The following is a 15,152-nucleotide window of genomic DNA, read 5'->3' on the forward strand; positions in this document are numbered from 1 at the left end:
ACCCTGTTGTCATTTTGGTTCATCCCAAATATATGGACACTTTGTTCAGTGATGTTTCCTATCTTGCACTTGCCAGTGGCAGAATTGGCTCTGGCCCTCCCATGATCCTCAATTAGATTAGGTGAATATGTTGTGTTATGCTTCTTTACTCAAGGCAATTTTCAAGACAACATTTTCAACACTACTCTTTTGTTAATGCACTGTACATACATGACATAATTTTTTTGCATCAAATAAATGTCTCTCTATACTGTTTTTAAGTTTGTATCTTTACTTTTTCAGACCGCACTATCCAGAAATGTAATTTATTTTTCATATGACTCACTGAAAGTCCTGAACAAAATTTAAATTCCCTGTTAGTCTTAATAGGATAATATAACCACAGATGTGCAATAAAAGTTATTTTCTGCTGGATTCATGGAAATTCTTTCCAGAAACGTGTTTGTTTTGTTTTGCAGTTTAGATTCACTGATGACCAGGCTTATCTGTGTTTCTCTGCTTCTTTCATTAACAGGGTTTCACCTGATTTTCCTTCCTTATGCTGATGATATTCGCAAATTGGATTACCCAGAAAAGGTCGAAGCCAATCAGGATCAAGTGGATGTAATGAAGAAAATTGTGCAAAAACTTCGCTTCTCTTACAGGTTTTAGTATTTCTGTGTTCTTCAAACTCTTCACCTTCCCTTTTTTTTAGAATTTAATTAGTCTGTAAATTTGTAACCACATATCCATACATTTTGTGAAAAGTGTAATTAAGAGATAAACCATACAAGCCACAAGGAATACGTAAAACCGCAACTAGATAAAAAAGGGTACTGGAAAAGTTAAGAGAAACTGAATAAGTAATCTATGACAGACACTACTTAGAAATGAGCAGGATACTAACAAAATAAAAATTTTACCTAAAGTAAAGTACTTTTAGGTAAAGTAGATTTATTGTATTGGGCAGAAGTGTAAAGAGTACTTAGAAGTTTAAGACTTAAAATTGAACAGTCGCATATTTTTCAGTACAGTACAATATATACATATATATTGTCCTGCGGTGGGTTGGCGCCCTGCCCAGGATTGGATCCTGCGTTGCGCCCTGTGTTGGCTGGGATTGGGTCCAGCAGACCCCCGTGACCCTGTGTTTGGATTAAGCGGGTTGGAAAATGGATGGCTGGATATATATATATATAATATATATATATATATATATATATATAAAATATATAGTCACAATAACAGTCTAAAGACATTGAAAAGGTGTGGGGCAGCCACCCGTATACTGTGTCCTGGATGCAAATGGGTCATTTTGTTGAGATATTTGTAGGTTTCAGTCCAAAACAGAACTGATTTGAGTGTGAGAATATGGCAGCTTTAAAGGCTGAGACAGAAAGTAATGTCGTCTGGACTGGAACCAGAAGTGATGTCATCAATAGCGCTGAACGTGGAAGTGACTTCAGTAAGTGGCACTGTGCCGGTAGTGATGTCATCTGTGGCGCCAGGACATAGCGGGATTTCCCGTGGATGGTCTGCAGAGGATTCAGATAGAAAGTCAGTGCAGTTCGCTACCACCTAGTCTGGTTGTGGTACTACTATTATATATATATATAGATATATATATATATATATATATATATATATACAGTGCATCCGGAAAGTATTCACAGCGCATCACTTTTTCCACATTTTGTTATGTTACAGCCTTATTCCAAAATGGATTAAATTAATTTTTTTCCTCAGAATTCTACACACAACACCCCATAATGACAATGTGAAAAAAGTTTACTTGAGGTTTTTGCAAATTTATTAAAAATAAAAAAATTGAGAAAGCACATGTACATAAGTATTCACAGCCTTTGCCATGAAGCTTAAAATTGAGCTCAGGTTCATCCTGTTTCCCCTGATCATCCTTGAGATGTTTCTGCAGCTTAATTGGAGTCCACCTGTGGTAAAGTCAGTTGACTGGACATGATTTGGAAAGGCACACACCTGTCTATATAAGGTCCCACAGTTGACAATTCATGTCAGAGCACAAACCAAGCATGAAGTCAAAGGAATTGTCTGTAGACCTCTGAGACAGGATTGTCTCGAGGCACAAATCTGGGGAAGGTTACAGAAAAATTTCTGCTGCTTTGAAGGTCCCAATGAGCACAGTGGCCTCCATCATCCGTAAGTGGAAGAAGTTCGAAACCACCAGGACTCTTCCTAGAGCTGGCCGGCCATCTAAACTGAGCGATCGGGGGAGAAGGGCCTCAGTCAGGGAGGTGACCAAGAACCCCGATGGTCACTCTGTCAGAGCTCCAGAGGTCCTCTGTGGAGAGAGGAGAACCTTCCAGAAGGACAACCATCTCTGCAGCAATCCACCAATCAGGCCTGTATTGGTAGAGTGGCCAGACGGAAGCCACTCCTTAGTAAAAGGCACATGGTAGCCCGGCTGGAGTTTGCCAAAAGGCACCTGAAGGACTCTCAGACCATGAGAAAGAAAATTCTCTGGTCTGATGAGACAAAGATTGAACTCTTTGGTGTGAATGCCAGGCGTCACGTTTGGAGGAAACCTGGCACCGCTCATCACCAGCCAATACCATCCCTACAGTGAAGCATGGTGGTGGCAGCATCATGCTTTGGGGATGTTTTTCAGCAGCAGGGACTGGGAGGCTAGTCAGGATAAAGGGAAAGATGACTGCAGCAATGTACAGAGACATCCTGGATGAAAACCTGCTCCAGAGCGCTCTTGACCTCAGACTGGGGCGACGGTTCATCATTCAGCAGGACAACGACCCTAAGCACACAGCCAAGATATCAAAGGAGTGGCTTCAGGACAACTCTGTGAATGTCCTTGAGTGGCCCAGCCAGAGCCCAGACTTGAATCCGATTGAACATCTCTGGAGAGATCTTAAAATGGCTGTGCACCGACGCTTCCCATCCAACCTGATGGAGCTTGAGAGGTGCTGCAAAGAGGAATGGGCCAAACTGGCCAAGGATAGGTGTGCCAAGCTTGTGGCATCATATTCAACAAGACTTGAGGCTGTAATTGCTGCCAAAGGTGCATCGACAAAGTATTGAGCAAAGGCTGTGAATACTTATGTACATGGGATTTCTCAGTTTTTTTTATTTTAAATAAATTAGCAAAAATCTCAAGTAAACTTTTTTCACGTTGTCATTATGGGGTGTTGTGTGTAGAATTCTGAGGAAAAAAATGAATTGAATCCATTTTGGAATAAGGCTGTAACATAACAAAATGTGGAAAAAGTGATGCGCTGTGAATACTTTCCGGATGCACTGTATATATATATAGATATAGATATATATAGATAGACAGATATAAATATTTATATATATATATATATATATATATATATATATATATATATATATATATATATATATATATTCCCGAGAGGGAGTGCAGTGGAGTGTGTACACCTGATGAGCCCAGAATGAGGGCGAAACACGTGTCGTGTACTCTTTGCATTTATTTCACAGTAAACTATTTCAACCATATATATATATATATATATATATATATATATATATATATATATATAGATATATATATATATTGTAAAGAAACACAAGCAACAGCATAAAGGTTTGGGGTTTTTAGGCCCCGTATACTGTAAAGGAACTGGTTTTCGGTCAGTAATTTCATACAGACATTCAACAACAAACAGTGGCTGGTGGACAATTTAAAGGGGAGGACAGGAAGTGATGTAAATGATGGGGAAGTCATGGTGGTGGATGGGTAAATGACGTCATCAGGAGTGGACCAGAGGTAAGAAAGGAACCCGGAAGTGGGTGGGATCAGCAGTCTTCCGGGTATGGTCATGGCGGCGGTGCTTCGTTCTTTCTGGAGAGACAGAATAAGAGAGGTTAGTACCCCGCCATTGTCCCCTGGCACGACTTGTCGCTGCGCTCATCGGGTCCTTAAGCCACTCCCCATGCGCTCGTGCGTGACAATATATAGATAATAGATAAATAGTTACAATTTTGTGTCTGAACACTGAAACATGAAAATAAAATCTCCATTTTCTAATTGATATTGTGCTCACTTAATCACGCCATTCATCCTTCAGTGACCTGTTAGTAATCATGCCTAACCTGTCCAGTTCATTTGTGTGAATGTGTGTGTTTTACAGGAGTGATGCTTTTGAAAATCCAGTCATCCAGAAACATTTCAGGAACCTTGAAGCTCTTGCACTGGATTTGATGGAGCCCGAGCCTATTGAGGACCACACTTGTAAGTTGATTTTATTGCTGACATCTTTGTTCAGAGTTACTGAAGTGACTGCAGTAAGCATTAAATTAGACTGGGAATCAGTCCCTCTGTCATCCATCTCTATACCCATGTACTGTATGTACATTCATAAATATGTAACTTATTACACTGCGTCTACCCTTTTTGTCTGACAGTGTGCACTCTTTAGGTTTGTCGATTTTCTGGTGGCAGTTGATAACATAACATTTAAACTTGCTTAATCCAATTCTAAGCTGCGGGGGCCACAGTAGATCCAAGTAGCAAAAGGTACAATGCAGGAACTGACCCTGAACGAGACACCAGTTCATCTCGGTGCTGACCATATCAGACCAGTTTAAATCATTGTGGTTGTGTATGTGATTGTGCCAAGTGATGGACTGACCACATGGACAATACTTAAGGCTAGGCTCTGGCTGGGCCAATCCCACATAAGCTAGAGCCCCTGACACTCTAAATTGAACAAAGCAGGTACAGATAAAAATTGAATAAAAGTAAAAAGTCATGCTCTTGTTTTAACATTTATGTCAGAACAGCTGGCTTATCAAAAGAAATCTGTGTTTCTAAGATGCAAGACTGATATTTATTTATTTATAATTGGTTGATTTTAAGGTTTTACCTCTATTTGGGGTTAGTCTTCCATATATAGGTTGGCATAACATTCTTAAGCCTGATTAATCTAATTTAGGGTCCTCCACTTTGCTCAGCATTAGTTGCAAAACAGAAACTAACCCTGGACAAAACCTCATTGCACTGCATGGCTCACTCACACACACCTCTGCATAGGACTACTTCAGAATTTCCAACCAACCTTACACATATGCAGTCGGGATACGGGAGAAAGTTACAAAGCAATTTGCAGAACCAAGTCAGATTACTATCCAGTATCAGGTACAGTGGGTTCAGAAAATATTCAGACTACTTCACTTTGTTCACACTTTATCGTTTTGTAGATTTAATTTTAAATTGGTAATTCTGAGACTTTGCCCATCAAAACTAAAAACTTGTTTTCAGAAAGGTTTGCAGATTTATCCCCAAAACTGAAATGTCTCATTTATATGAGTGTTCAGATTTGCTGTGGCATTCCAAATTGTAGTTGGCTGCACCCTGTTTGCTTTAATTCTCCTTGAGATGCAGAACTTGATTGGAGTTGACCTGTGGCAATCTGAATTGATTGGACATCCTTTAGAAAGGCACACAACTGTTTATATGAGGTCCTACAATACACACTGCCTGTCAGGACAAGAACCAAGCCATGACGTCTAAGCAACTCTCTGTACACTAACACAATAAAACTGTGATGAGGCATAGATCAAGGCAAGGTGATTTAACCATTTCTAAAGCTTTGTGTGTTCCCAGAGGCACAGTGGCCTCAATAATTGCGAAACAGAAGATGTTTGGATCCACTGGGACACTTCCTAGACTTGGCCATCCAGCCAAACTGAGTAATGATGCAAGAAGAGCTTTGGTCAGAGAGGTGACCAACAACCCAATAACAGAGTGTCAGAAGACCTCTGCTGAGATGAGCAAACCTGTTGGGAGGATGACTGTCTCGGCACCATTCCAAAAATCAGCTGTTTATGCCAGAGTGCCTTGAGTAAAAGGTATTTAAAGTACTCGGAGAGCTTGAGGAAAATTATTCTCTGGTCTGAACTCTCTGGGCAGAACTCCAAGCATTCTGTCTGGCAAAGACCAGGCACTGTTCATCACCTACCTAAAACCATCTCAACGGTGAAGCATGGTGGTGGCAGGATCATGCTATGGGGAGCTTCTCAAGGGCTGGGACATGAAGACTGGTCAGAACTGAGGGAAAGATGAATGCAGCCAAATACGAGAGGTCCTTGGGGAAAAAAAAAACCTGACCCAGAGCACACACTACCTCAGACTGCGGCAAAGGTTTTCCATTCAACATGACGATGACCCGAAGCATACGGTCAAGTCAATGCTGGAGTGGCTTTGGGAGGACAAGTCTCTGACTGTCTTTGATTGGCCCAGCCTTAAGCCTTATAAAATATCTGTGGAGACACCTGAAGATGGCAGTTCCTATGGTGCATGAGAAGATCTGCCAGGCAGAATGGGATAAACTGCCCAAATGCAGGCAGGCCAACTTTGTAGAGACTTAACCAAGAAGACTAGAAGCTGGAATTCCACCCAAAGGTGCTTTGACAAAATACAGAATTAAGGGTCTGTACGCTTTTATGAATGAGAGATTTCACCTTTTGATTTTTAATAAACTAGGGGGCTTTGCCCCATGCTTGTTCTCTCTTCAGTTCCCCAGGTGGGTGCTAAGCACTAGCCACTTTGCGATTCAGCCGCTTGCGTATGGGGAAGCGCATGTACAATTTAAACAGATTGTTATTTTCATGGGAATTGTTACATATGCATAATAGAACTAACTATTTTACATTACAGCGAGTAATTAACCATAGTAAAAAAATAGTAAAACGTAATAATTTGAGAGTAAATTATGTTTCATGTTGTGTTAGAGTTATTTGTTGCGTTATACGATTTTGTTCTGTTTGGATTTGAAATTAACACGCAAATACTTTTTAAACTTACAGTTTTACTGTAAAACTTCAGTAAAAACAATTTTTTGAACAAAATTTTTGTCAATATCACATTGAATTTTGATTCCGTGTTTGGACTTGCATTGTAACAACGCAACATATAACTGCCCATGAGTTAATTTCGTTTCTTTCTCTCTACTGAATAAACCTAATTTTTTGAATGTTTGTCTCTGTGATTTGTTAATTGTCTTTGAAAAAGCTATTCTAACGGGAAACTGTTAATGTTTTAATATGAATGGCATATCAAGATCTCCTTTGGTGTCTTATGTTATCCCCTGAAGATGTACTACATTACCTTTCTTGTCGCTTGTTAAAATTTTACATGTCAGAATTGCTCGACCAATTTTGAATACAACTAATCTTGTCTTATTGCATAGCCCATCACTCAGACATAAATTACGTAATAACATTACGATACATCCTTCTTTCAACAGTAATTTGGCCGGTGCAAGACTGGATGGTGTTAACGGTTGTAGATATTCTTCGTGTTATTGTAAGTTGATGTTTTCATCTTCCGCACCATCACCACCAACTGTTTCAGCAGAGTCTACTGATACGCATTTAACTAATTTGCTGTCTAACCGATCGACAATTTTTGCGTTAATTCGTTTGACTTCATCATTTCTCAGTGTTAGGATTGCCCGTGTACTCATTTCTTCTGTTGATAACCCTTCGGGATGAAATTCTTCAGTAAGATTTGGACATAATAAGTTTTCTTTTATTGGGAACTTAAAGTGAGGAAAACGTAAAAATTTATAAGAGCTGAGAGCGCAGGAACTGTGTCTGACTAAAGCATTCACATGAATGAGAGGTGAGAGGACCGTGGGTGTGGTTGAATATGGTGGAAAGGAGGGCGGGACTTGAAAAAATCCCATGGCCAAAGTCTTGTCTTGCAGGTCTTGAAACTATGTCTTTGAAAAAGTCTTCTTTCAGGATTTCCTTTAATAATAGAAAGATTTGCAAACCTTGCCGGACAGGTTTTCACTTTGACATTATGGGTTACTGCGTGTAGATTGATGGGCATTTACAGTAATCCCTCCTCCATCGTGGGGGTTGCGTTCCAGAACCCCCCACGAAAGGTGAAAATCCGCGAAGTAGAAACCATATGTTTATATGGTTATTTTTATATTGTCATGCTTGGGTCACAGATTTGCGCAGAAACACAGGAGGTTGTAGAGAGACAGGAACGTTATTCAAACACTGCAAACAAACATTTGTCTCTTTTTCAAAAGTTTAAACTGTTCTCCATGACAAGACAGAGATGACAGTTCCGTCTCACAATTAAAAGAATGCAAACATATCTTCCTCTTCAAAGGAGTGCGTGTCAGGAGCACAGAATGTCACATAGATAGAGAAAACAATCTCTAGCAAACAAATCAATAGGGCTGTTTGGCTTTTAAGTATGCGAAGCACCGCGGCACAAAGCTGTTGAAGGCGGCAGCTCACACCCCCTCTGTCAGGAGCAGGGAGAGAGAGAGAGACAGAGAAAAACAAACAGTCAAAAATCAATACGTGCCCTTCGAGCTTTTAAGTATGCAAAGCACCGTGCAGCATGTCACTTCACGAAGCAGCTGCACAGAAGGTAGCAACATGAAGATAATCTTTCAGCATTTTTAGACGAGCGTCCATATCGTCTAGGTGTGCGAACAGCCCCCCTGCTCAATCCCCCTACGTCAGGATCAGAGAATGTCAGAGCAAGAGAGAGAGAGAGAGAAAAGTATGTTGGGTAGCTTCTCAGCCATCTGCCAATAGCGTCCCTTGTATGAAATCAACTGGGCAAACCAACTGAGGAAGCATGTACCAGAAATTAAAAGACCCATTGTCCGCAGAAATCCGCAAACCAGCAAAAAATCCGTGATATATATTTAAATATGCTTACATATAAAATCCGCGATAGAGTGAAGCCGCGAAGCGCGATATAGCGAGGGATCACTGTACAATTAAATCTACAACACAATAAAGTCTGCAGATGGTAAATACTTTCAGAATCCACTTTATATACATTAACCAATACGATATAATTTAGTGCAGAGTGGTATTCATTTATATTATGTTGATTTACAACCTGAACAATATGGCAGAAAACAGCAGTTGACATTTTGGAAATATAAAAAGTACCTGAAATGTCTCATTGTTGGGTATTCAAATGGATGGGATAACTAGGGATTTTGTTTTAGATTTTTACCCCCCAAAAGTGGGCTTATTTTTTACTCTTTTTTTCATTGTGTTGTTGTTTTCTCTTTTCTGAAATGCTTAGGTGGGTGTCCCCTGTAAATGTGCTGAGTATCATTTGAATCAGTCGTTTCCATATGCAAGTGACAGAATTCTCTGGCATATTGAGCTTCTCACCTTTCACACATAATCAACACATGTAGTTTTAAGTGTTAGTTTGTCTCCCTGTTTATTATTTTATTATTATTATTACCACGCTTATTTTAACTTCACCTGTTTGTTGTCTGGTACAAATCTTGTAATCGATATTTAACCCACTTCCTATTGTCCAAATGACTTGAAATTTTGCACACTTACTCACTTCCGATAACAATACATAAATCAATAATCAGTTTCACTATTGATCCAATTGATTCATGTTAATTAAGAAATGAAATTTTCATATGAAGAATAGTTCAAGATTTCACCAATAGATGGCGCTAGTAATGGATAGAAATATTAAAGGAAGTGTTAAAATATTGATTACAAAATTATACTAAAACAAACCCAACACTAAAAAGTTGAAAATATTATACAGTGCATCTGGAAAGTATTCACAGCGCATCACTTTTTCCACATTTTGTTATGTTACAGCCTTATTCCAAAATGGATTAAATTCTTTTTTTTTCCTCCGAATTCTACACACAACACCCCATAATGACAACGTGAAAAAAGTTTACTTGAGGTTTTTGCAAATTTATTAAAAATAAAAAAAACTGAGAAATCCCATGTCCATAAGTATTCACAGCCTTTGCTCAATACTTTGTCGATGCACCTTTGGCAGCAATTACAGCCTCAAGTCTTTTTGAATATGATGCCACAAGCTTGGCACACCTATCCTTGGCCAGTTTCGCCCATTCCTCTTTGCAGCACCTCTCAAGATCCATCATTGGATGGGAAGCGTCGGTGCACAGCCATTTTAAGATCTCTCCAGAGATGTTCAATCGGATTCAAGTCTGGGCTCTGGCTGGGCCTCTCAAGGACATTCACAGAGTTGTCCTGAATCCACTCCTTTGATATCTTGGCTGTGTGCTTAGGGTCGTTGTCCTGCTGAAAGATGAACCGTCACCCCAGTCTGAGGTCAAGAGCGCTCTGGAGCAGGTTTTCATCCAGGATGTCTGTACATTGCTGCAGTCATCTTTTCCTTTATCCTGACTAGTCTCCCAATCCCTGCCGCTGAAAAACATCCCCACAGCATGATGCTGCCACCACCATGCTTCACTGTAGGGATGGTATTGGCCTGGTGATGAGCGGTGCCTGGTTTCCTCCAAATGTGATGCCTGGCATTCACACCAAAGAGTTCAATCTTTGTCTCATCAGACCAGAGAATTTTCTTTCTCATGGTCTGAGAGTCCTTCAGGTGCCTTTTGGCAAACTCCTGGTTGGCTGCCATGTGCCTTTTACTAAGGAGTGGCTTCCGTCTGGCCACTCTACCATACAGACCTGATTGGTGGATTGCTGCAGAGATGGTTGTCCTTCTGGAAGGTTCTCCTCTCTCCACAGAGGACCTCTGGAGCTCTGACAGAGTGACCATCGGGTTCTTGGTCACCTCCCTGACTAAGGCCCTTCTCCCCTGATCGCTCAGTTTAGATGGCCAGCCAGCTCTAGGAAGAGTCCTGGTGGTTTTGAACGTCTTCCACTTACGGATGATGGAGGTCACTGTGCTCATTGGGACCTTCAAAGCAGCAGAAATTTTTCTGTAACCTTCCCCAGATTTGTGCCTTGAGACAATCCTGTCTCGGAGGTCTACAGATAATTCCTTTGACTTCATGCTTGGTTTGTGCTCTGACATGAACTGTCAACTGTGGGACCTTATATAGACAGGTGTGTGCCTTTCCAAATCATGTCCAATCAACTGAATTTACCACAGGTGGACTCCAATGAAGCTGTAGAAACATCTCAAGGATGATCAGGGGAAACAGGATGCACCTGAGCTCAATTTTGAGCTTCATGGCAAAGGCTGTGAATACTTCTGTGCATGTGCTTTCTCAATTTTTTTATTTTTAATAAATTTGCAAAAATCTCAAGTAAACTTTTTTTCACATTGTCATTATGGGGTGTTGTGTGTAGAATTCTGAGGAAAAAAATGAATTGAATCCATTTTGGAATACGGCTGTAACATAAGAAAATGTGGAAAAAGTAATGCGCTGTGAATACTTTCCGGCTGCACTGTATATATAAAAAAAATAATACTTTTTAAAAACCATGCTTATATTAAGTTAAAAAGTGTACTAAAAAGTAAAAAATACGTCTCTCATGCATCCCTCGTAAAATAAAAGGTGGGCACTTTTCATCAATCAACATTCAAAAAACACTTCTTAAGTCTTAGCAAAAGTGACCACCTTTTATTTTATGAGTGATGTATGAGAGACTTATTTTCTACTTTTTAGTACACTTTTTAACTTAATATAAGCGTGGTTTTTAAAAAGTATTTATATATATATATATATATATATATATATATATATATATATATATATTGAGCTTCACTTCATGTTTTACTTTGCAATTTAATAATAAAATAATTCTTTGCATTTATGTAGCGAGTTTCTCACTACTCAAAGCGCTCAGCAATTGCAGGTTAAGGGCCTTGCTCAAGGGCCCAACAGAGCAGAGTCCCTATTGGCATTTATGAGACTCGAACCGGCAACCTTCCGATTGCCAGTGCAGATCCCCAGCCTCAAAGCCACCACTCCGCCTATTTAACCTTCTGAACCATTCTATTTCTCTATAATGTTGTTAATTTTTTTATCTTGATCATTTTCCTGGATGGTTCTCTTATTAAAAAATATGTCTGCCTTTTTCTCTTCTAGTACCAAAGGTGGAAATGATAGACAAAAGACTGGGGTCACTTGTGGATGAGTTCAAAGAGCAGGTGTACCCTCCAGACTACAATCCAGAAGGCAAAGGGACACAACAGAAACGAAAAACTGGTCAGTCTCACACTTCCTCTTCAGTCAGTCAGTGAACCTTTATGTAGTGCCATTCACAGATTAAAACATCATACGACACTTTAGGTAACAAACACAAACATTTGCATCTGAATACGTTTTAACTCTGTTTTGCTTTTTCTCGTTTTATTTCAGCAGAGGGGAGCGGTGCAACAGAGAAAAAGCAGCGCATGGAAATATCGGAAGCAGAATTACGAGCCCATGTAACAAAAGGCACCTTGGGAAAGCTGACTGTTCCTGTCTTGAAAGACGCCTGCAGGCAACTGGGTATCCGCTCGGGGACAAAGAAACAGGAACTCATGGATGCTCTGACTGCTTACTTCAACAATTGAAATACTTTAAAAAAGATAAGTAGTTAAATGGCGATTGTTCTAGTTTACTGTGCTTGTTCAGCCGGTTCAGAATTACAGGGCATTGCTAATTTACATAATCATGTTAAATCTTAGTTTGCAATTCTTTTTTTAAGTGAACAACTATGTTGCACTACATTTTTCAATAAAAGAATTTTGCACCTGCAATTGGGTGACTTCATATTGCACCTTTCACCCAGTCGCTTGGCACACGTGTCCCATCATGCAGAAAGAGACACATTAGAAATAACATTCCAATTAAGGGTTGGATGCTCTTAAAAATAAAGGTGTGGTTCTTCAGAGCGATGCCATGGGAGTTCCCAAAAGACCCGTCCACATGAAGGTTCCTAAAAGAGTCTTTGTTTATTTAGATCCATAACAGGCTCCATAAAGTGAATAACCATGAAAAGATGGTAACAGATCTGTGAAATACCAACCATATTCTTGCTGCGTACGTTCAGTAACACAGACTGAGTCCAGGTTTTCATGATCTGCTGGTATCCTGCTAGGTAGCCTACCATACATTAAAGATTTTTTTCTACACATTAGGAACCTTTTCAGAGCACAACGAACCAACTTCATATGCAGAGAACCCTTCCCAGAATGACATGATTCTTTCTCAAGCAATGGCTTTTTGAGGAACCATACAATCCAGCATGTGGCGCCATTAAAGAGCCAGCATTTTTAAGAGTGTAGAGTGCACAGGTCTGTCTTTCCAGTATTAGGCACAAGACAGGAGCCAACCCTGAATGGCATGTCAGTCATTGCAGGTCCTACTTCTGCTCACACACACACACACACACAAGCTTAATTCTGAATTGCCAGTTGCCAGTACACACATCTTTAGCATGCGGGGGCAGATTTCTATTTAGTTTTCATAACCACTGAATTCAGTAGAAGATCAGGGAAACGTGAGAGCTTATGCTTGCAATAAGAACAAGGCCTGGACATGATGTCTGTCTGTTTCAAAGGAAGGGATGATTGGGCCTGCCATCTCTGTACCAACTATTTAATCAAGCACTCACTTTTCTCTCTATTATTTAAAAAAAGAAAAAAGGGAGACTAGGGATATGAGACGTGATCTTCTCTGAAGACATTTTGACGTCCCGCAAGAGACACTTTAACGTCACACGAGACAAGGCAGTGGGACAACATTTAAAACAAGTTCACGGACATCTAACCTAGCAGTTGTTGGAATGCTTTTGGCAGACACAGTTTATAATAATAATTCATTACATTTATATAGCGCTTTTCTCAGTACTCAAAGCGCTATCCACACAGGGAGGAACTGGGAAGCGAACCCACAATCTCCCTCAGTCTCCTTACTGCAAAGCAGCAGCACTACCACTGCGCCACCTGTTTATGTTCTCCCAGCTCTTAAAACAATGACAAACAGAACATACAGCAAGCCAGCAGCTGATCCGTCGGCATCTCCTTAGCATGCATTCAGCTCCCCCATTTCACAGTGCGACCGGGAGAGACGCAAAGTGTCAGGAGTGTAGCACACCTCCGGGGGGGATGAGCGAAGTGATCGAGACGTGATCATCTCGGAGAGACACTTTGATGATATACGAGACTAAACATTATAACCTTAGGAAGCAAAACCCGTGAGACGGTGATGACTTTGCACGTCACGCCCTACATACAAAAACAATTTAAAACAAGTTCACTGACATCTACCCTCGCAGTTGTTGGAATGCTTTGGGCAGACACATTTCATGTGCTCCCAGCTCTTAAAGCAACGACAAGCAGAGCATGCAGCTCACCAGCAGCAGCAGCAAGCCAGCAGATGATCCGACTGCTTCTCCTTAGCGTGCGTTCACACCGACAACGCGACCGGCCGAGATGCGAAGTAGCAAAAGGACAGCTGCTGTACAGGCTTTTAAATGATCGACACGCAGCGCGACAAGCAGAACACGCAGCTCGCCAGCAGCAGAAAGACAGCAGCTGAACAAATGGCATCTCCTTAGTGTGTGTTCAGCCACCCCCCCTTCACAACGCAAGCGGCATTATACGTCCTGTGAGAAAGAGATTTAACCACGCCCGGGGCCGGAAATAGAGGACAAGTATTGTTTTTACAAATGTTTTAAAATAAACGTGAAAGTAATGCGTATGTAACAATTCCCATGAAAATAACAAACTCTTTAAATTGTATATCCGGTAAAACCTAAGCTGGGTGGGCAAGCGAAGCAAGCAGGGGGCAGAGCCCACTAGTTTGTTTAAAAAATACATGTGTAAATATATAAGTGGCCAGATGAATAGTTACAGTACCTATGCATGAATTCAAATGGAGCACTTTGACTTACACATACAGATGAGTTTGCATGTTCTCTCCGTGTCTGCGCAGGTTTCCTCCCACAGCAGGTTAGGTGAATTGGTGATACTAAACTGGCCCCAGTGTTTGTGTGTGTTTGTTCGCCCGGTGATGGACTGGCACCCTGTCCAGAGTTTATTTTTGCCTTGCGCCCTGTGCTACCTGGGATAGGCTCCAGCACCCGCTTCAGGGCCTGTTCTGGACAAAACAGGCTAGATGAGGGTCATGTTGGAATAAGCTGACATTTTATTAGTGTGAGCAGCATGAGGAGGGCCTGTCCAAAAATTGGTGATATTACCAGAAAAAAAAACAAAAAGTGAGCAACAGGCAAGAAAAAAAAAACATTTGGCCAACAATATGCTTGCGGTCCTGTTGGGGCTAACAGTGGCGGGTTCATCACGTCCAGTCCTGCAGGACCTCTGTGGCTATCGGCTTTCACTCCAACTAGTTTCACAAGTCCCTCTTGTGTCTCATCAATCTCATTGTTTAGCTGCCTATTTTTCTTTTCATTTAGAAAAGAGC

General features: G+C 40.7%; 1 protein-coding gene across 3 annotated transcripts in view; it reads left to right on the top strand.

The window, feature by feature from the left end:
- The window catches only part of xrcc6 (X-ray repair complementing defective repair in Chinese hamster cells 6), a 34,664-nt gene extending 22,180 nt beyond the window's left edge, over window positions 1–12,484 (top strand). For 2 of the 3 annotated variants that reach the window (XM_051934437.1, XM_051934438.1), the window contains exons 10-13: window positions 515–644; window positions 4,122–4,222; window positions 11,829–11,948; window positions 12,102–12,484. In XM_051934437.1, coding sequence (XP_051790397.1) covers window positions 515–644; window positions 4,122–4,222; window positions 11,829–11,948; window positions 12,102–12,298 — 548 coding nt within the window. In that variant the 3' untranslated portion in view covers window positions 12,299–12,484. The remainder of the gene's footprint in view (window positions 1–514; window positions 645–4,121; window positions 4,223–11,828; window positions 11,949–12,101) is intronic. The other variant, XM_051934439.1, reaches the window with a different exon arrangement.
- Window positions 12,485–15,152: the final 2,668 nt, after the last annotated feature.

This window comes from Erpetoichthys calabaricus, chromosome 12, assembly GCF_900747795.2.
Source record: "Erpetoichthys calabaricus chromosome 12, fErpCal1.3, whole genome shotgun sequence".
NCBI classification, from domain to species: domain Eukaryota; kingdom Metazoa; phylum Chordata; class Cladistia; order Polypteriformes; family Polypteridae; genus Erpetoichthys; species Erpetoichthys calabaricus.